The sequence below is a fragment of the Aethalodelphis obliquidens genome, unplaced genomic scaffold, assembly GCF_003676395.1.
Source record: "Aethalodelphis obliquidens isolate GAN/ISIS:26980383/991018 unplaced genomic scaffold, ASM367639v1 scaffold10, whole genome shotgun sequence".
NCBI lineage: Eukaryota > Metazoa > Chordata > Mammalia > Artiodactyla > Delphinidae > Aethalodelphis > Aethalodelphis obliquidens.
In genome coordinates, this window is record NW_020837954.1 from 25,482,977 (window position 1) to 25,505,872 (window position 22,896).

The following is a 22,896-nucleotide window of genomic DNA, read 5'->3' on the forward strand; positions in this document are numbered from 1 at the left end:
CCACAGTACCTAGCAGTACCTAGCAGTACTCCCACAGTACCTAGCAGGGTGTAATAATACATGCAGTTGGCATTTGATGAATGCTCGTGGAGTGGGATCGCACAAGAGAAGGAATACCTGTCGAATCCTCAGAGGGGTCAAAGGTAGTGCAGGGCATGATGGCTACACTGAGCTGGGAAGTTGGCTCCGGGTGGGGAAGGTGAGAACAAGGCAGTGGACCCTGCGACGGCTTCCACAGTAGACCTTCCAGTCCTGGATTCTTCCTTCCTATCATCATGCAGTTCAGACTTTTATAGATTTGAATCAGAGGATGCCAGGGGGCCTATCGAGAATACATGCGATGGAAAGATTGGAATTGTGTGGCACTGGACTGGCTGCTGTACAGATAGATTCAAGTTTTGCAATTATTCAATTACTCCTTCATTTACTTAGGAGCCCCTGCTTTGTGCCAGGTGTTATGCTAGGTGCTGGGGATACATGTAGCCTGCGTGCATGATATTTTGTTCCAAACTGGACAAGTAACGTCAAACGCAAGGATTCCTAATTCCTATAGTGCAAGACTATAGGGTTGCCTGTTAAACACTATAACCTTTCTGCTTCAAAATTGTTTCTCAGGCCACCTCACAATACTACTCACAGTCACATCTGGATTAATGAGCTGGTGTTTGCTAAGTCATTTGTGACTGCTGGGTGGGGTGGGCTCCTTTGGGAGTTCCTATCCTCTTTGAGGAGTACCCCCCACCCACAACCTCTTACATTCCTTTGTCTCACACACTATAAGGAAGGGAGGGAATCTCCTGCTGACATCAATTTTTAATTCCTTTTGGTTGGTGGTGAAGTAGAAGAGAGTGGCTGCGTGGCCTCCTCAGGGAGTACATTTGTGTATATATTAGTATTTATTAGTAATTAAATTTCTATGTTAGTCTGTAAGCCATAAGGCTGATGACTGTCTTTTTAAATGAATGCATTTGAATATGGCTAGGAACCGGACAAAGAGAGTATCAAATACATTCATTAATAAATAATATCAATACTGTGCATTTGTGGGCTGAAAATTTTTTTAACTTCAAAGAAGAGCTTTCATATCTATGATCTCATTTCACACTACATAATATGATTTTAAAACTCCTTTCTAGGGGCGGGTTGTTCCACGCATGCCCAGCTCGGTTGAGGATAATGCAGACCCGCCTCAGGCTACCCGACACGGCTTTGCAGTCCAAGGTGCATGCAAGTCCAGGTCCCCTTGGGTCTCTCCCTGCTTGTTAAAAAACTAAAGGCAAAGATGGAAAAATATGCTAATTTCAAGCTGTGCTGAAAGCACACATACACTCAGGTCATGAACAGGGGAACTAAGGAAGTGAGGCTTTTTTCTGTCTTTGGAGATTCTACAAACTGAGGCATAGATGATGTCAAACTAATGTCTGGCATCCAGAAAGCCCAGAATTGGAAACATTTAGTCTTCTGGGACTGGAAAGTCAGTTCCTGTTTATTTCTCGACAGCTGTGACTTTTTTCCTGTCAACACTTTCTCCATGCATGTGCCTTCATTTTCAAGAAGATATTTTTACATATTCTTCCCTGAGCTTTTAGCTTTTCCTGTATGAATTCCTCTGGAGTAAAAGCCCCATGTCACTGTTTTCCCTAAGGCTGGAACGTGGACCATGAAGTGCCCTTACTCTGAATTTGTTAGAGGATCATTTAAAAAATAACGCAAGTAGAAGAAAAAAAAATCCTTGGTGATGAGACTCTCCGCACCTCCCAGTCTGTATCGTCCTGAAATCAACCACAGTGTTTCCACTTCACAAGAACTCCGCTGTCACCTTCCCTCCAGTGGACAGAGTAAAGATTCCTTCAGAATCTCCTAGCTGGATATCTAATGAGACAGCAGGACACTGTAGGTGGTGGTAAATTCCTTCACCCTGATTGCTCACAAAGCAGAAATAACTAACCCGTGATTAACTATTTTAATTCTTTTATCTTGAAGGGTTAGTGGAAGGACCAATAACCCAGTTTACAACTATCAGTTGGTCCCACCACTTTGCCATCACAGCCCTGCCCCTTGGGACACTCTGACACAGGTTTAGTTTCCTACAAGATCCAGGTGCCCTTGGAGAATTAGCCTCACCTTGCCTGCTGTTTTGAGTAAGTGTAGTACATTCTGTGCCTTTGCATGCAGTGGGTGCTCAATAAATACTGAATGAATGCAGCCTAACATCTATCATTTGGTGTCACTGAGTCTCATTTCCTCTACGTAAAATGAGAGTATTGGCAAATGGCTGCTTTATATCTTCCAGTTTGAACATTCTATGGGTCCTTTTGGATAGCCATTTAAAATGATCTCCTGGGACTTCACTGGTGGTGCAGTGGTTAAGACTCCATGCTTGCAATGTAGGGGGCCCGGGGCTCTCTCCCTGGTCAGGGAACTAGATCCCATATGCATGCCGCCACTAAGAGTTCACATGCTACAACCAAGGAGCTGGCGAGCTGCCACTATGGAGCCCGCCTGCCGCAACTAAGACCTGGCGCAACCAAATAAATAAATAAAATAAATAAATAAATAAATAAAATAAAATATATACTTTAAAAAATAAAATAAATAAAACAAAATATATACTTTAAAAAATAAAATAAATGAATAGTATTTTTAAAAAATAATAAAATAATCTCCCATCGCCAAAGCTGTTTCTAAGCAACAGAACAGTACTTCCCTGAACTCGTTGTTTGACCTCTTCAGCCTAAAAAGATGTTTCTCCCTGAGCCTGCAGCATTACATTATCTGTAATACACATTTATTTATTATCTGGTGACACATCTCATGTTGGTATTTAGCTTTTCATCTGTGTAGATCCTGTCCTGTCCTTACAATTAGAGTGTAAGCTTCCCAAGCCAGATACTTTATAAAATGTGCTCTGTAAATATTTGTTACATAAACAGATATCACAGCAAGAAATCATCCATAGGGAATTCTGGGCCTAAGGGAAGCAGAAGAATCAACAGTGAGTCCCAAGTTTGTGGTTTGGGAAACTTGGTGTGTGATGATGCTGTTCTTCAAGAGAGAGAATCCTGCAAGAGGAACAGGTTTGGAGGAGGGTGGGGACGAGGTGAATTTAGTAACAAGCTGCATTCTATACCTCCTTCTTCGAGATCCTCAAAGAACATTAGCCAAGTAACGATTTTGAGATGTCAGATCCTGGACAAAGGAACTTATTTTACTGTGTGTAGCCTAGAGCTCCCCAAATAATTGAACATGATTATGGACACACTGATATAACACAAGAGAAGCAGGGCTATGAAGGAAGCCTGCAGGACAACTAACTTTTAAGGACTGGCAGGAGGAATTTGAAAAGGAGCATCCAGAGATGTAGGAGGGAGTTTTCACCCCTGGCTTTTAATCCTGGCTCACTCCTTCCACAGATACATGGGAAAACCAACTTCCATCTCTTGCCAAGGAACAAGAGAGCCTCTGGGCTATGTCTTGGAAAGTGCAGGTTTCTTTGGAAGAAAGGAGGCACTCAGGCACTTCTAGTCCAACTCTCATCACTGTCTCTTCTCAAAGAAATCACCTCCTTTGTTAAAAGGAAGCCCGTATCAACATGCTCAAATCCAAGACCATGAGAACAACACAACATCCATGCTTATAACTATAATCTAACTATATAACTATATATAGTTATATATGTAACTATAAATTAGATCTGATATAGGATAAGACAATACAAAACCTAAACAACATAGAAAAATAAATGACCTGAATAAGTTATCTGACTCACTCCCTGTCTTCTGGAACTATCCTCAAACTTCCCTTTAATGTTGCGTTTCAATCTCAACAGCATTTGTTTTTTTGTGTTTTTGTTTTGTTTTGTTTTCAATATCCCACATCTGTGTATGGAAAGTTGAAAAAAGGGTGAAAAGGACAAGAATGGAAAAACACAAGGCAGTAGTTTATGTAGGGCTCATGCTAGTGGGACTGTACAATGTAGCCACTTTGGAAAACAGTTTAGTAGTTCCGTAAAAAATTAAACATAAAATTAACGTATGACCCAGCAAGGGGTATGGGGTTTCCTTTTGGGGTGAATTAGAGTGTTCTAAAATTAAATAGTGGTGATAAATGCACAACTCTGTGAATATAGTAAAACCACTGAACTGTACTTCCAAAGGGTGAATTTTATGATATGTGAATTATATTTCAATAAAGCTATGGACAGAGGATCTGAACATTTTTCCAAAGAAGACACACAGATGGCCAGCAGTGCATGAAAAGGTGCTCAACATCACTAATCATCAGGAAAATGCAAATCAAAGCCACAATGAGATATCACCTCATAGCTGTTAGAATGGCTGTTATCAAAAAGGCAACAAATAAAGTGTTAGCAAAAATGTGGAAAAAAGGGAACCCTTGTGCACTGATGTTAGGAATGTAAATTGGTGCAGCCACTATGAGAAACAGTATGGAGGTTCCTCAAAAATTAAAAATAGAACTACCATATGATCCAGCAATTCCACTTCTGGGTATTTATCTGAAGGAAACAAAAATACTAACTCAAAAAGATATATGCACCCCAATGTTCATTGTAGCTTTACAGTAAGCCAAGACATGGAAAGAAGCTGTGACCATCAATGGATGAATGGATAAAGAAAATGTGATATACATATATGTATATATACACAGTGGAATATTACTCAGCCATAAAACGAAGAAAATCTTGCCTTTTGTGACAACATGGATGGACATTGAGAGCATTATGCTAAGTGAAATGTCAGAGAAAGACAAAAGATAAAGATCTCACTTGTATGTGGAATCTAAAAACAAACAAACAAAACCTAAACTCATAGATACAGAGAACAGATTGGTTGTTTCTGCCAGAGGTGGGGATGGGGATGGATGAATACGTGAAGGGGTCAAAAGATACAAAACAAACTTCCAGTTATAAAATAAATAAATCCTGGGGATGTAATGTACAGCTTGACTATAGTTAATTACACTGTATTTTATATTTTAAAATTGCTAAGCGAGTAGATCTTAAGAGTTATCACAGGAAAAAAAATTGTAACTATGTGTGGTGATGGATATTAATGAGATTTAATATGGTGATCATTTCAAAATATATAAAAATATTGAATCATGTTGTACATCTGAAACTAATATATTATATTATATATCAATTATATCTCAATAAAAAAGAAGAAAATTCAAGGTGGATAAATACTCTCTTTTCAAGAAAAAACATTCTCCAAATAATGGAAAATCAGTTACCTGTTGTTTGCTAGTTCTTCGTCCCTCAAATGCTCTTATCACCACTGGTTTACCTCCACAGCTGTACGGCAGCTGAGAGACAGCTGTTCTTGTCCCCAGTTCGTTTTCTCTAGAATAATTTGAGGTGGTAAAATTAATCTGTCTCTAATGAGATCTCTTTTTCTGCTAGAAGCGCAAATAACATTCAACTACTGGTTTCTGACGGATTTGTACCCACAGCTTTGTCTTTCCATTTCTATGACATCAGAAGGGACATGTTTGTTTATGCAGTTTATCTGTACATTTTTTAGGTCACTTTTCTATTTTTTTCTTCACATCTTTATTGGAGTATAAATGCTTTACAATGGTGTGTTAGCTTCTGCTGTATAACAAAGTGAATCAGCTATTCGTATACATATATCCCCATATCCCCTCCCTCTTGCATCTCCCTCCCACCCTCCCTATCCCACCCCTCTAGGTCATCACAAAGCACTGAGCTGATCTCCCTGTGCTATGCAGCAGCTTCCCACTAGCTATCTGTTTTACATTTGTTAGTATATATAAGTTCATGACACTCTCTCACTTCATCCCAGCTTCCACTTGCCCCCTACCCCCCACCCCCGTGCCCTCAAGTCTGTTCACTACGTCTGCGTCTTTATTCCTGCCCTGCCAGTAGGTTCATCAGTTCCAGTTTTTTAAATTCCATACATATGTGTTAGCATACGGTAACACGAGGACGAGGGCCTCCCCTGTCCTGCTGGACCCCTAACCGTGGGTGGGTCCCCCTGGGTGTAGGAACTCCTCCTCTACCCCAGCTGCCCCTCAGGGGTGCTGGTCCCCTTGGTCTGGCCTTTACTTTTTTTTTTTTTTTTTTTGCGGTAGGTGGGCCTCTCACTGTCGTGGCCTCTCCCGTTGCGGAGCACAGGCTCCGGACGCGCAGGCTCAGCGGCCATGGTTCACGGGCCCAGCCGCTCCGCGGCATGTGGGATCTTCCCGGACCGGGGCACGAACCCGTGTCCCCTGCATTGGCAGGCGGACTCTCAACCACTGCACCACCAGGGAAGCCCTGGCCTTTACTTTTGCTCTTCCTTTCCCTCCCTCCCTCCCACTCCCTCAGGACCCGAGTGGCTGGAAGGGTCCTCGGTGGGCAGGGGATCAGGCCCGGGATCTCAGCAGGCTCCCAGGGGCCCAAGTGGGCAGGGGAAACCTGGCCACGCTCCCTTTTGATCCTCTGCCCTCTCAATGGTCCCCCACTTTCCCTCTTCGGGCGTGGGATCCCTTCCCCTCCCCCAGCCGCCCCTCAGGGGCACCAGTCCCATCCCGCCTCCACGTCTCCTCCCCCTTCACTCCCCCCATGCCCCAGGTCCTACCCGGTCGCTGAGGGTTCCTCCCGTCCCCTTCGGTGTCCGTGGTCCCCCACTGGTGCCTGGTAGGTGCCCTAGTTGTGAGGAGACGCGAATTCTGCGTCCTCCTAGTCCGCCATCTTGACCCCACCCCCTCCCCCCCCAGGTCCCTTTTCTAAAACTCAGCTTTGTTAAGGTATAATTTATGTTTCGTCAAATTCACCTTTGGAAAGTTTCCAATTCAGTGAATTTTGGTGAACGCGTACAGTCATGTAATCACCGACAAACGAGATATAGACTATTTCCATCACCCTAAAATGTCCCTTTGTAGTCACGCCGTTTCTCCACATCTAGGCCCTGGCAGCCTCGCCCCCCGCACCATCTTACTTGATTTCTGTCCCGAGGGCACTCTTCCATCCCTATTTTGTGTTATCATTTCTCTTTAGGTAAGTCTCTCTACCACGCAGGATCCTGCTTTGTATCCCTGTAGAGCCAAATGTGGTACCTGGCACCCAAAATGTGCTCAGGAAATAGGTGCTTAAAAAATAAATGAATCACTTGTTTTTCAGGTTTTGCGAAATCATTTCAGAGACTCTGCTCTCTGATTTCCAGGATGTGCCGTTTGAAAAGGGGCTATTAATGCTGGGGAAAGATTTCTCCTAGAGTTTTAATTTATACAGTCTTTAAAAAAAAAAAATGGGCCATAGTTATTTCTAACTTCAGAGATTTTGCTGAGCATTTCAACCACTTCCTTAGACTTGGGACTTACAACTTTGTTTGCTCAACCAGCACGTGGGCCTCTGACCTCTCAACCTGAATAAACAGATGGAAATAGAAGCTGGGACCAAACGCAGCTGCTGCTCTCTCCTCCCCCTGTTCTTGCTGTCTCGGATCCCTCCACCTCCACGGGGCATGGCCCAGGGTATCCTCCGGAGCTCCCCTGAATAAGTTCTGTGAGATTCCAGACCCATTTCACGGATGACTCCGGGGGTGGAATCTGACGGTGGCTTAACGTTTCTCATCATGCAGGGTGTGACCCAGCTGCAGCTGGCTCATCAGGCGGGCTCAGATTCCTCTGGTCCTTCCTCACCTGATTCCTCTTCTATCTTGATGTGCATCCAAAAGTTGACATTCCTAGAGAAATGACAAGAAGAGGTGAACAAAATTCCCCCTTGTCTGACTAGTTATCTGAAATGGCCTAGTTCTCGAAGGGAACTGCCCTTTCTTGAAAGGTGTTGGTGCTTTCCTCTAGACTGGCCAGTTGCCCCCAGCTGATGCGTCCCTATGCACTTTCTGTGGGTTGGCAGTCCTTGCTAGGCCCTCTGCTCAGCTGGCAAAGGCCCAACAGCTCAGGCACATGAGAGACCCCTTTTTCCCTCTGGGGAGGTTGTACCTTGCCTCCCAGATGCAGTCTTGGTGCTGGCATCAAATTGGTTCCAAATGGAACCTCATTCCCTTTGTCCCCCTTTGCCCTCACACTTTGCCCCGTGGCTTCCCTGGAACAGCTCCGGTGAAGGACGGTTTCTGCTCCAGAAGACAGTGCACGATGTAAGCGCATCGCTGCCAAACCTTTCGAAGCCTGAACTCCTGATACAAGGGGGGGTGGAGGTGGAGGTTTCTGCTACCTGCTGCTAGGTAAACAAAACACCAAAAAGGTGGTGCATTTGGACACATGGAGTAATTGTGTAGTTCATAACCCTGTGGACAGATAAAGTAGTAATCAATGAAAGGGAGCTAAAGAAATTCTTACTACAGTAATGATGACAGGTTTGTGTGTGTGTGAGAGAGACAGAGAGAGAGAAAGAGAGAGGGAGGGAAAGAGAGAGGAGAGAGGGAGAGAGAGGAAGAAGATGGGGGTTGGGAAGGGAAGGTTCAGGGAAAAAGGGAAAAACAAAAGGGAGAAAGAAAAAAGAAGGGTTAAAGTGGAGGAAAGCATATGTCCTTCAGGAGGATCTTCTAAAGCTGCAACTCTCAGACTTTTGTTTTATTACTATCATAGTAAGAAATGTATTTTACTCCACGCAGGGCGCGCGCGCGCGCACGCACACACACACACACACACACACACACACATATACACACACACACACACATACACACACACACACACACACACACACAGAGATGTATAGACTAAAACAGAAAATAAGTTTGCGCGTAGCCAGCTAGAAGAGTAGGGCACTTATTTCCATCACACATCATCAGTGCGTGTGGCGTCGGGGGCGCTAGGGCAGCCCGCCCCCGGGCCGCGCCCAGACGCGCGCTGGGTCAGACGCCCCGCTCCACCCGCCGCAGGGCCCCCGGGTCGCCACACCCGCGAGGGAGGAGAGCGACCGGGTCGCGGCTCTGGGCTACCGGCGGCAGCTCCCGCGGCGGCGGCGGCGGCGGATCCAGACGCGACGCGGGATGGAGACAGACAAGCAGGGCTGCGTGCCCGCGTGGTGGCACATGGTCACGTGGAACCTGAGGTGAGTGCACGCCGCGCCCTGTGCGCCCCGGCAGCGCCCCGCCGGCTCCGACCGCCCGGAATGCGGCAGGGTGGGTACCGCCGGGCGGTGACGCAGGGCTGGTGGCCGAGCGCTGACTCCCGGGGCTTCGGAGGCCCCCAGAGCTCTTGGACGGCTGTATCCTCAGCCCCAACCCCTACCCGCGCCGGCGAGACTCGCACGTTTGATTTTTCAGGAACCTATATCCCTTTGGGGCTTCTGAACTAGAGATTCCAGAAAGCTGGTTCAGGTTCCTGTGCCAATCTCTTATCTGCCTTGACATTTTACTAACAGCAGGACGGATTTTAAAAAATAATAATAGTGGCAATAATAATCAGTGTTGTGGTCTTGGAAGGCATTCTGTTAGGTCAAGGGCCTATCTGTGTAGATGGAGAAGGATCGGAAGCCCACCTCCCTGAGTGTGAAGCGTCTGGCGTGTGAAGAACGCCTCTCCATAATGCTAGAGATGCATGGTACATTGAAACCATAACTTGGCATCACTGCCTGTGCCTAGTTCTTATATCCTTCAAATGTGAAATGTGTAGGTCAGCACAGGTTTTTCATTTTCTTCCTTCCATGAATCCTTGGCTTGAGCAGTCATCTTAGACTACTTCAATCGACCAGCAATGCACTGACAGTCTTGTTTGCGTTGAAGCCAGGTATTGGTTGGAGACCTTGGACCCGAAAGACTGCGTGTCTTGTTTTGTCTTGTTGGTGTGGGAAGGTATTGGCAGTTTTGTTTACCTTTCTTCTTTCTATTCCTTTGTTTTGCTTTGTTAAATTTTTGCTGATTACAAGATATCCAAAAATCATATCCAGGCACAGGAGACTTCACTTTGGAATGTCTGAGTGGTGAAGACGAACACCAATCTCCTTTCCTCTCTTCCTGCTATGGCCAAAGGCAGGAAGCAGAGAGCGGCCCTCTCCTGGCCCCGCGGTGCAGGCCGGAGCCCCCTTTCTGTGTTGGATCTGAACACCAGTCAGAATGTCCTGACTGGCTACACTTTTCACCATCATGGGCCTTACCTCCCAGATACGGTTGTTCTGGGAAAGCTAGCATTTACCACCTTTCAGTGGATGGCTGATTATTTAACATTTATTTGGGAGAGAATCAAAGCTGCAGTTCACACTTTTAGAGAACAGCCCACTTTGTTGATAGTGGAGTGGAGATGGGGATTTGGGGCCCCTTACTTGCCTTCGTAGTTACTAAAAATAATTCTCGAGATGCTTCGTGAAAGAATAAAATACTTGGGCATTTCTTCATCTGAGCAGAAAATCACTGATCTAATTTAGGCCGTGCTGAGGCACAGACTGATATCCAGCATCCCGAGTCCTTTTTGTTTCTTGAACCCTGGTTAGTTTAGCAAACATTCATGGAGGGCCTGCTGTGCACCTGGAACAGCCTGTAGCTGTGGATCTATTGTGATATGTTGTGAAACTCAGGGAGAACATTTAACCATGTTGTTTCAGTGATTATTTTTTAATGCCTTGGGGATCTATTTATTTATTTTACAAAAGTCTCATCAGATGTAGTTGCTTCTGAAGATGGATGGGCCCAGGAAAGTAAATCTCCACTTGCAACTGATTTTCTTCAAATCAGAAAAATGGAAACCATGTTCAGGAAAGAAGTTGGGGGAAGCCGAAGGGCTGTTTTCCTCTTCATTTCTCCCTATTTCATCCCAAGTTTTTACTTTTCTAGATAGTGCTTAGAAAATCCCCATGAGAAGGCTGATAAACGTATCCATCCTCACCAGAGTATTGGACATCCCACTCCCTATCAGGCACTCATCCAGGCCCCGGGCACACAACCATAAATAAAACAGGCAAAACCCCTGCTCTTGGGGAGCTCACATTGATTAATTTTCAGTTGTATCAATAATTCAAAACAGAGAAGGAATCCCTTCCCCTGTCCCCCAAAGCTACCAATAAGCCTTGCTTCCTTCTCCTTTATGAAAGAAATACACTCTTCTTTCTGTTCTCAACCTTTCATTCAATGAATATTTATGGAGCTCGGCCCTGTGCTAGGCAGAGTGGAATGTAAAAGCAGTATTATCTGTCACGTGGTTCTTGTCACTAGGGAGACAGGACTCATAGTGGGAAAACAATCAGAAAACAATTAAGGGTCAAACTGAGGCCCCGATTATAATTAGTGGGAGGGGTGAAAAGAGGAAAAGTCACCATGAGAAGATCTGTCTAGAGAAGCTTTGAAAAAAAAAACAGGGACACTTGAGTGGATGTGAAGGAAAGGGAGGATTTGGTTGGGAGGAAAGAAGGGAGGAGAACACAGATGTAACTTGGTGCTTGGTGAGTTGGTGATCAATACATGTTGGCGGGATGAATGGGCACAGGGTGGATGTGTGGCATGTCTTAATATTTGGAATCGTTGTCTTGCCAAATGTGGTCAGAGTTGGGCTTCCCAAAGCTGGTACCTCTGAGCATGAAGGAGAAATGATTCGCCCTGGAGCAGCTGGTTCCACCAGGTTTTGACAGTAAGAATCATCCAGTTAGGTTCTGTAGCCCCTGTGGGATGCGGTGCAGTTACAGCCACAGCTAATCAAAGGGCAGGCGAAGAACATCAAAGCATCCAGGTGGCTGTTTGATGTGCTGGCCGTGAGCGAGGATCGGGCTGAAACTGCATCCTCTGCTCAAATAAGGTCTATTAGCCACTGGTGACTTTTGATCCCCTATTGATCTAGGGGAAGTCAAACTGACAGCCCCCTAGTTAAAAGGAGCCGTTGTGCATTATTGATGCTGTGAGGGATGTGGTCACTCTGTTCTCTTCCCGCAGCAATTCTCACAGAAGTGCCTTGAGCTATTTGAGAGAAGGGTCCTGTATGAATTATTCTTTAAAAACAGAAACATATTTCCCTCTCTTGCCCCAGCTTCCCAAGCACCCTGCTACCTGCAAAAGGTAACTTAGCGGGAGTCTAACAGGCAGGGTAGTGGGAGTTCAGAGAGTCAGGAGAAAGAAAGCCAGAGCCAGCCAACTGGAAGGGAGAATAAGAATTCAGTTCTGCTCATCTGTCTGGGCGTCATCTGTGGCTCAAAGTGGCTCCTCTGGGTTTTGATTTCTTATCTCTAAAATCAGAACAGCCATATCCTCTGCTTCCGACCACCTTCATGGAGGCTATTTTAAAGTATGAAACAATCATTTTCGTTTCTTTCTTGCTGATTTTATGTGTAGGCAGTTGCCCATGGCTGATGTATTTGAAGAGCTGTCCATCACCCTTAGCCTGCTTATCTTTTCCACTCCCAGCAGAATTGCTGGAAATTCATCAGAGATTCATTATCTTCTGCCTCCATGCCTTTTCCAAACATGTGTAAGTGCCCTGATATTTAAGTTATTAACACTTGAGGGAGAATTTTTTTAGAGGTCTTTCTTTGATGCCTTTGGCTATCTTCTGAGGATACGGGAGCAGGAAGGAAGAAAGTGGGAGGAAGGAGGGACCCTGAGAGGAGCAAGGGTGCAGAAGGGGAGAAAAGGATCCTGAAACAACTCTAAGAGCTGAATTTCACCAGAGCCCAGCCTTGTTCCTGGGGCTCATTTTTGCTTCAAGGATGACAAGTAGAACTCACCAGGACTGTGACAGCTCACTGGAGATCACCATGGAACTCTGGGGTTGTACAGACCTGGGTTCACGTGGCTCTGCCATTCATTGGCTGTGTGACCTTGGGAAGGGTCCTTAACTTTTCATCCTCCTCATCTGCAAAGCAGAGGTAATAACAGTTGTCTTCTAAGATGCCTCTGGTCTAGCAGAGGAATCAGGGCAGGGGAGACAGTGCATCAGAAATGCTTTCCATCCCCTACAGCCTCACGATTTGATCACACTGACTGTTCACAGTAGGGAAAGGGACTCTTGTCATGGACGATGTGGACAAAAACTGGGAGTAGTAGATGGTGACCCTCGTTTCTCAAAGGTAGGAGACAGTCCTCACGGGAGATATGGCTAGAGACAGAGGTAGCCTGAGTGAGCCCTCATGGACAAACCATAACTTGTCTGCTGGTGGTCCCCAGTTTGGATGGTTCGTGTCACAGGGGGCAGTAGAATGAACAAGATGTGCATGGCCCCCCGTGTCCCATTCCCTGCTGCGTCCAGCCTCCAGGTCCCCCCCTGCACCCCACGCTGCTCCTCACAGCCCCGCCCAGCAGGGATGTCACCTCAGATGTGAGGGTTTTGTCTCATTGCTTCCCAAGACCCAGCCAGAAGGGGCGGTGGGAATCTGACGATTATTCATTCACTGCTTTAGACTAATACTAATACTAGCTGGCACATACAGCACTGAACTGTGATGTGACTGAAAACTGTGGCAACTGTTAAAACAGTCTGAATCCTGTTTCCTGGTACACTGAGGAAACAAGTCTGACGCGAGTACATCCGTGTCCCCTCCCCTCCTGTCCTGTCACACCTGGGCTTTCTGAGCAGCTGGTAGGGGCCCTGACTTATTGCTTTCCTCTCCTGGTTCTCCCTTCGTGCCAGATCTGGATCTGCCCTAATTACATACAGTTCTGTAAAGGATTTTGCTTAAATGCCAACCTGCCTGTAATTCCCAGTGTCGGTCTGTGAAATTCGATTTGGAGGTTAAAAGGAGAAACAAACCGAGACAACACTTGGACTGATTTTGAATACCTTGTTTGCTTCACAGTATCTTACACATCTTTCCCATACTCCTGTTCAACCCTCAGAAGAAAAATTGCCACTCTGTGTGACAGCTTTACAACTAAATCATTAAACGAACATATTTTCCCTCCTCTGATGCACATGGTCATTTTTTTCAACTTTTGTGAGTATGTACCTTTTGTGAATTTGCCTTTATATATTTTTTTCCCAAATAGAGAACTTACTGCCCTTACAGTTATGGCATAATGAAAAAGATATGTCAGTTATAAAATTGTGGCTAGACTTAAATGGTCTGAAACCTATTTAATATTGGCTTTGGGGTCTAGGATGAATCCTTGCAAACTGTTGGGATAGATAGAAAAATATGGCCTTGTGGGTAGGGTTTCAATTCAGGAGCTCAGTCTTCAAATTGGCTATTAATCTGTATACCTTACTGCTTCCTGTATTCTGTGCCTTTTCTCTTCCTCTTCTTGCCTGTATCCCTTGAGAGAGAGAGAGGTTGATGTGAGAAATCTATTTTCTCGTGTTTTTTCTACCAAGTGCTGCGTTAGTCAGTGCGACACACAGTTCTTCTAGAGCACAGGTGATGCTCTCACCTGCATGTCTCCAGGTGTATGTTTATCTTGGACATTTAGTGGCTTATGGCTAATGACTAGGTTTTACTTAGTGCAAAAAGTAACTCATGACTTAAGTAGCAAAATACTCACTACCTTCTTCTAGACCCTCTTACTTTTTAGGTGAATGGTCTCCTTTGCTTTTCGCTTGAAACGGGGATGAAGATTGAATAAACTCCATTAGAGGCTATATATAACACTGGTGGTATTTTTAAGTCTAGCTTTAGTTTTTTTTGGGGGGGCAACTCTTTTGCGGGGTAGTCCTAGTTTATAAAGTAAAAATACTTTGCTTGGAATTGAGTGTAGTAGCTTGCAGCTTAGAAACATGTCAATCATGAGGCTAATTACTTTTTTTGATTGTGATTAAGAGACGTGGAATTCGATTCTGGGAGTTGACAATGAATTCTCCTTTCCAGTCAAAGCACCATTTCTTGTGGATTTAAAGAAACCGGAGTTAAAGATTCCTCACACAGTGAGCTTCTACATCAAAGGTGAACCTAGGGTGATTCTGGGAACATGGTGAGTGCACTGATTGGACCCTGGGGTGCTTGGTGGGTGTGGCTTTCAGGTCACAAGGGCAGAGGTGAGCAGTGCTGTGTTACTTGCCTGGGGAGAGGTCGGTGTTCCTTGGAGGAAGCTGTTCCACACAGCTTCCCTTTATATTGATGCTTGACTTGCTTGCATTTGCTTTTCAGGAATCTTACGTTGGAGTTTGGAGTCTTTCAGGTGCCTTGGGTCTGTCTTCTTCCCTGCCTTATGCCTCACCCCCTTCCCACCCTGCTCCAGACCCACTGGCCTCCGTGTATAGAAGCCATGCTCTGTCTGCATTTCTTTCTCTCTCTGCTCCCTCTGTTCCCTCCTTTTGCCTAACTGCTTACCCATCTCTTGGGTCTCATTTTAAACGGTAATTTTCAGGAAACCCTTTCCTCACCGCCCCCATTTTCGGCATATGTTAGTGCAACCTGTGCTTGTCCTTTACTGCGTTTATCCCCACTGTAATTGAATAAGTGCTTGTGTGATTATCTGATGAATGTTTGTCTTCCTTATGAGACAGTAACTTCATAGGTGGGGGACTTTGTTGGTGGGTTTCCATTGCTCAGCACAGTGCTTGGCAGAGGGCACTCCATAAATACTTGTCTATCAAGGCCGTGAGCATCCTACTGTCTGTTTTGCTCTGCTGATCTCAATATTTTCTTGTTTGGTTCACCTACTTGTTCGTGGTTGCCAGTTTTCCTGTGCCCTGTTTTATATTTCATCTCCCTGAGTTTAAACATGTGATCACAGAATGTTTAGGGGCCAATATGGATGGGTTCACATAACTTCTTCCTAATTTGCAGGGTACAGTCCCACTAATAGTGTTGGAATTTGAAAACATCTTTCTTCTTTACTCTTGCCCCATCAGTCCTTGTTTGGTGAGTCAGCTGTCCTCGTGACTAGCTTATCTAGCTGGCAGCAATGCCCGTCTTCGCAGTACAGAGGCCTTGGGGTTTGATGTCAGACTTTTTGCCTCTAAATGATTGAGAGACTGGGACTTCCCTCGTGGTCTGGTGGTTAGGACTCTGCACTTCCACTGCAGGGGGCATGGGTTTGATCCCTGGTTGGGGAACTAAGATCTCACATGCTGCACGCCGTGTGACAAAAAAAAAAAAAAAAAAAAAAAAAGATTGAGGGACTGAAGATTTATCATCACATGGCCAGTTCTCCAGGTCTCCTGGTGACATGTCATATGGCAGTGTTCGTGTTAGCAGGGTTCATTCATTGGTTTAACAAGGTGGAGGAACTGGAGCTCACTCAGGTGTTTAAAATCACAAGGTCACTGGGTTTCTTGAGTAGAATAGCTTAATTTCATGTTCAAGTTCTTTTCTCCTACCTAAACTGGTTTCCCTTTGTTTCCAATTTGTTTCTTCAGCCAAACCGAGAGCAGGTGGCAGACATCTATTATCTTTTACTTGTTTCCACCCAGTGGATTGCATTTCAACAAACCACACCTAAGAATTGCAGTCTTGGAAGCATGATTGGTATAGGAGTCAGAAGAACTAAAACAGTAAATGGTTAAAAGGGGTTATCTCGGCATGGGAGAGGGGGGGTAAGGCAGTAGTGGTTTTCATTATAAGACGTTTGTGGCATTATATTTTAATTTTTACCATGTGCATATGTATTAAGCAGATACATATCTGTATGTAAATATATTGACTATTTACGTATAATAATCCATTATATATTCTAATAGTATATAAACATATAAATATAAATATGTATCTGATTGACATAAGGAGGTTTCAGACTTCGGCAAGGATAGAGAAGTCTTCTCTCTGTCCATGTTGGCTGAAACCTTTCCTTGCTTTTCAGGCATACAGTTTCTAGCTGCCGGTGCGGGGAGGATGCTAAGGGGAAGGGCCGTAGCTGCTACGAAGCAGCCCTCCATGATGGCAACCCAATTATTGTTTATCTTCATGGCAGTGCAGAACACAAGTCAGTTGCCTTTGCTTGGATGTTTTTTTTTTTTACAGAGTGAAAGAGTATTTCAGCCCTGTGGGGGAATGTAAGGCAGAGCTCAGTTTTTAGGTCTGTACGCATCCCTTCACATATTTTTTTCCCTTTGTTGAAATTTGAGGGTGTTCTGGCAATAGGCTTCACTTTTAAAAAAATCTATATATTCTATATGTAGAATAATGTGGATCCTTAACTGAAAGGGAAACTAACTTCCAAAATTTGGATACTGATTTCAAAGAAGGCAATGGTTCCTTTACTCCCCAAGAGTGTCGGAAATGATGGATCAAATCCATGGACGACTGGGTAGGGAGTAGGCATGAGGTATGGAGAAGAGGAAGAGCAGTTTCCACATCAGTGGTCTTCTCACAGAACCACATGGAGATTCATTTATTTGGCATGAATCCTATTAATCAAAAGTATGGATTCCCTAGGAGAGACCACCTGGAATTCTGATCACGGCTACTGGGGGCCACCTGACTAATTCTAGTCTGGAATACTGATGCCTCAGCCTGCTCTCTGTGGTCCCAACCTTGCTTGGTAACCAAGAGCACCTCCCAGGAGGCTGGCTGTCCTTTGGTGCACTGCCAGTCCCTCTGTGGGCCTGTGTCATTATGGTGGGTGATGAGTATTGGCTGTGACTGCGGGTCTCAGCATGGGGGAGGGGCGGTGTGCCTCAGAGACCCGCAGACCTCGCTCTGTCTCTGGGAGGACACTTCAAACTCAGTGACAAGGTCTGGAATCTGCCCCTCGGCTCCCCTCCCTCTGTCTCTTTTACTCACTGTCTTTTTGTGTCAGAAGATGGCCTTCTCAAGACTTGCCTTTGCTCAAGGGGCTTTCTTGAGGTGTATGTTTCAGAGTCACATTTACAGAGATTTCCTGTGAAATCAACATTTTTCAACATTGCTTAACATTGTTCTGATTGTGTAAACCTGGGCACGGTGTTACAATGCATTTTTATTTAAAGGGTCATGTGAATCACACAGTCACGTCTGCCCTCTGAGTGAATCCGCTCTTGCCCTCAGTTATCCCAGATTTCCTGACTTGGGGTCAGCTGTACCTTCCTCTGTCTCCTGCCCGGAAGTCTCAGCTTGCTCTCAGCAGTACTGAGCTGGAAGGAGGCCAAATGACAGATCACAGGGAACCTTGATGAAAGCAGTGGTTCTATACTTGGGATCCACAGAAGCCCCAGAGGGTCCATGAACTCCCAACCCAAAATTGTACACAAAATTTGAAGAGTGGATACATTTTTCGGGGCAGCGGGTCCATAGCTTTAATTACATGTTCAAAGGGCTCCATGACCCACTAAGGTTTAAGAAACTTGGCTCTAAAACAAATTCAAATGGTTTTTTAAAGAATCCTCTGCCTTTTGAATCACCTTTATCTCCCTTTTATGTGGTTAATACAGAGTAGGCTGTGGTTCTTTTGGAAAAAATGTATTTCTTGTACCTCCAGGGCTCTGAGTCTCTCTCCTTCACTTCATCTTGCACCTCATGGCAGAGTGGACAGGATGCAGGCAGATCTTCCTTTAGTGAACTTGATTATATCATCCCTTTTTCTGAAAAGCCACTTTCTGGAACTTAGTTTCCTTTAGCTTCTAGAAGTATTCTTAGCAATAGGTTTTGCTGTGCAGCAGTGAAAGGAGATGGGATTGTCAGCAGTTCAATCAAATGCTTACGTTGAGAAGCGCTAGCGGTCCGGGCAGCCGGTGCTCACTTGGGGGAAGGCGGCAGCAGAGGAGAGCTGTGGGTCATTCACCCTGACACAGGCGCGTGGGCTATGACACCAAGAAGCATTGCCCTCTCTCCTGGTTATTTGTCTAACCTGAAAAAGAAAGGCGTGAGATCAGATGCCAGCAGCATGGTAGTGACTTTTGTTGAATTTGTCATTGTAATTCCTAATTCTTGCTCTTTTTTTTTTAAACCTCCTCTACAGGGCAGCTCCTCATAGACTTGAGCTAGTAAAGGTATGTCTGAAGGGGCCTCAAGGCACCGATTTTATGTCTCCATTTATTCTCTTCTGGGCTACAGCCCTAAGATCTTCCTGCGCCCTCAGCATGGTTATCTCCTGAGAGCTCCTGGAGGTGAGGGTGGGTTTGTGGTGTCTGGGCCTAAAGTCCCATGAGTAGACTTCTCTTCCAGCTTTGACCTTGGGGGATCAAAACAGACGTGAACATCTCTGAGTCCCAAACACTTTAATGAATTTGTTCCTTTCATCACCAGATGGAGTTGAATTTATTTGCTTTTTCTAAGGGCTAGGGAATGGGTTGAGAAAATATATTAAGTGCAAAAACCACTCCTTCTACCAGAAACAACCTTTTTGGTGGTATGGGATAAAGATGTAGAGTGTCTTCTCTTAAGTCATTCAGGCCCTTCTTCAGCCCCATAAGAGGCTGGGCCGAGGGAAGGTGGCCACACCTTGGTGTCCTCACCAGCCTGCTACAGACTCCAGTTTTGGGGGGCAGCCCCTGCATCTCCCAGCATGAGGAAGATGGCAGGCTCTCCACCTTGCCTTATCTGACTGACGGCTGGCTGGAGGGCTCCTGTTTATGCCCTCCCACACTCCCCTCAGGTAGTCAGTAATCTCTCCCTTAGGTGATTCAGCTGCTTGTCTAGTTATCGATCCCAAGACCTGGTCTCTCCTCCCACAAGCCAGCTCCCACTCCAGAGCCCTCTCCTGATTTCACAGCATTAGTGGGGCCCGGAATCCTGCCAGGCCCAGCACCCCAGCACCTTCTTCATCCTCCCTCCCCTGTTCAGACATGGCCATCCTCTCCTGTCTACTCCCCTCTCTCATCACTCCAAGGAGTGGTGGGCTGGATGCAGTTTTGCCTGGGGTGATGATGTCTATTAATTTTTAGGTTTACTTTCCACCTGGAACTCCACTCTTTGTACTTCACTAAGTGGGATGGTGTGGTGCTGAGGTCTGTGGGAACGTGTACTTTTTTCCCCTCCTACTGTTGGCCAAGGTGAATTGTATGTCTCTGATGTGCACAGGAAGAAGAGTTGTAGGTGTGAAAAGTAGCCAGATCAGCCTTGTGGTGTGTGGGATGTGTGGGGATGGTATGATAAGACTACCTCCTCCAGGCGGGTTCTGGATTCCACACACCACAGTCACCATTTCCCAGCCTGACCAAACTTCCCTAGCTCTTCATTTTCTCCTTTGGATAGGCGATTTCTTTTAAAAATTAAAACTTTGTTATTAAATTGTCCTTCCTCCCTCCCTCTCTCCCCCTTTCTCATTCATTCATCACTTCAATCACCCAGCAAAACTATTTTCATTTATTTGCATTCCCACCTAGTTTTTATCTCTATAAAGTTTTTCATGTTACTGATTGTATCTCTGTATAACTTTACGTTGTGCTCTTTTACTTAATACCATTTAAAAAATATTCTTCCGTGTTTTTCCATAGTCATCATAGTTACCAATTTAAAGGGTGATCATTCTCCATTATATTTATAGACAATTGTTTATTTACTTAAATATTTCACTGCTATTTAATACAAGTTTTTTTTTTCCTCCTAAATTCTTTTAAAATAGTATTGCTATGGAAAACTTTAAGCAGTTAGTTTATTCTTCTTTTGGAATTTTTTTTCCTGGAGATTAATTCTTAGGGGTAGGATCTGTTGCTTGAGTTGCATTGTCTTAGGAGTAGGATCTGTTGCTTGAGTAGCATTGTCTTAGGAGTTGCATTGTCTTAGGAGTAGGAGCTGTTGCTTGAGTTGCATTGTCAAGTGGCTCTTCAATTTATGGCACCACAAAAAACACATGGATGTTCCCGTTTCCCTGGATGCTGAACTGCCCTGTGTCTTGGATAACTTGTTTGGAGGGAATGTAGTTTAAATACATGTTTAAAAGTGGAACCTGAGAGAAACCATCTCCTAGCTCAAGGGTCCTCCTGCTGCCCACTGCTGCCTATAATATGACATGTTTAAAAGTTTCATTTACTTCCTCATTATTAGTTCAGCTTGTATTTAAAGTTCAGTCTCTCACATCTATGCAGTAGTAGGGGAAGCACAACGTTTGGACACAGGCAGGCCCAGGTGTGAATCTTGGCTCTGCTGCTGGCCATTTGGGTGTCTGTGAACAAGTTACTTAAGCTCTCCAAGGCTCGGTTTCTTTCTCTGTAAAATGTGGAGAACACATACCTTGTAGGACTGTTGTGAGAATTAAGTAAAGATTTAAAAGTGCCTGCACAGTAAACTTTTGTCCCCTTTTATCTCCCTTCTCTTCGTCTATCACTGTATTTTTTTTCATTTAAAATTATGTCTTAAATCAATAGAATTAGAAATGAAAAAGGAGAGGTAACAACTGACACTGCAGAAATAAAAGAGATCATGAGAGACTACTACAAGCAACTCTATGCCAATAAAATGGACAATCTGGAAGAAATGGACAAATTCTTAGAAATGCACAACCTGCCAAGACTGAATCAGGAAGAAATAGAAAATATGAACAGACCAATCACAAGCACTGAAATTGAAACTGTGATTAAAAATCTTCCAACAAAGAAAAGCCCAGGACCAGATGGCTTCACAGGCGAATTCTATCAAACATTTAGAGAAGAGCTAACACCTATCCTTCTCAAACTCTTCCAAAATATAGCAGAGGGAGGAACACTCCCAAACTCCTTCTACGAGGCCACCATCACCTTGATACCAAAACCAGACAAGGATGTCACAAAGAAAGAAAACTACAGGCCAATATCACTGATGAACATAGATGCAAAAATCCTCAACAAAATACTAGCAAATAGAATCCAACAGCACATTAAAAGGATCATACACCATGATCAAGTGGGGTTTATTCCAGGAATGCAAGGATTCTTCAATATACGCAAATCTATCAATGTGATAAACCACATTAACAAACTGAAGGAGAAAAACCATATGATCATCTCAATAGATGCAGAGAAAGCTTTTGACAAAATTCAACACCCATTTATGATAAAAACCCTGCAGAAAGTAGGCATAGAGGGAACTTTCCTCAACATAATAAAGGCCATATATGACAAGCCCACAGCAAACATCATCCTCAATAGCGAAAAACTGAAAGCATTTCCACTAAGATCAGGAACAAGACAAGGTTGCCCACTCTCACCACTCTTATTCAACATAGTTTTGGAAGTTTTAGCCACAGCAATCAGAGAAGAAAAGGAAATAAAAGGAATCCAAATCGGAAAAGAAGAAGTAAAGCTGTCACTGTTTGCAGATGACATGATCCTATACATAGAGAACCCTAAAGATGCTACCAGAAAACTACTACAGCTAATCAATGAATTTGGTAAAGTGGCAGGATACAAAATTAATGCACAGAAATCTCTGGCATTCCTATATACTAATGATGAAAAATCTGAAAGTGAAATCAAGAAAACACTCCCATTTACCATTGCAACAAAAAGAATAAAATATCTAGGAATAAACCTACCTAAGGAGACAAAAGATCTGTATGCAGAAAATTATAAGACACTGATGAAAGAAATTAAAGATGATACAAATAGATGGAGAGATATACCATGTTCTTGGATTGGAAGAATCAACATTGTGAAAATGACTCTACTACCGAAAGCAATCTATAGATTCAATGCAATCCCTATCAAACTACCACTGGCATTTTTCACAGAACTAGAACAAAAAATTTTGCAATTTGTATGGAAACACAAAAGACCCCGAATAGCCAAAGCAATCTTGAGAACGAAAGAAGGAACTGGAGGAATCAGGCTCCCAGACTTCAGACTATACTACAAAGCTACAGTTATCAAAACAGTATGGTACTGGCACAAAACCAGAAAGATAGATCAATGGAACAGGATAGAAAGCCCAGAGATAAACCCACGCACATATGGTCACCTTATCTTTGACAAAGGAGGCAGAAATGTACCGTGGAGAAAGGACAGCCTATTCAATAAGTGGTGCTGGGAAAACTGGACAGCTACATGTAAAAGTATGAAGTTAGATCACTCCCTAACACCATACACAAAAATAAGCTCAAAATGGATTAAAGACCTAAATGTAAGGCCAGAAACTATCAAACTCTTAGAGGAAAACATAGGCAGAACACTCTATGACATAAATCACAGCAAGATTCTTTCTGACCCACCTCCTAGAGTAAT

At 44.3% G+C, this 22,896-nt stretch overlaps 1 protein-coding gene and 1 long non-coding RNA gene across 2 annotated transcripts in view; both read right to left on the reverse strand.

The window, feature by feature from the left end:
- The window catches only part of LOC113622743 (uncharacterized), a 35,605-nt gene extending 29,969 nt beyond the window's left edge, over positions 1-5,636 (reverse strand). The window contains exons 1-2 of the long non-coding RNA XR_003433636.1: positions 5,254-5,636; positions 118-322 (exon numbers count right to left, since the gene is read on the reverse strand). This is a non-coding gene — a long non-coding RNA (uncharacterized LOC113622743). The remainder of the gene's footprint in view (positions 1-117; positions 323-5,253) is intronic.
- Positions 5,637-17,721: 12,085 nt separating this feature from the next.
- The window catches only part of PYGL (glycogen phosphorylase L), a 57,605-nt gene continuing 52,430 nt past the window's right edge, over positions 17,722-22,896 (reverse strand). Inside the window, exon 21 of the mRNA XM_027111219.1 lies at positions 17,722-18,608. Coding sequence (XP_026967020.1) covers positions 18,596-18,608 — 13 coding nt within the window. The 3' untranslated portion in view covers positions 17,722-18,595. The remainder of the gene's footprint in view (positions 18,609-22,896) is intronic.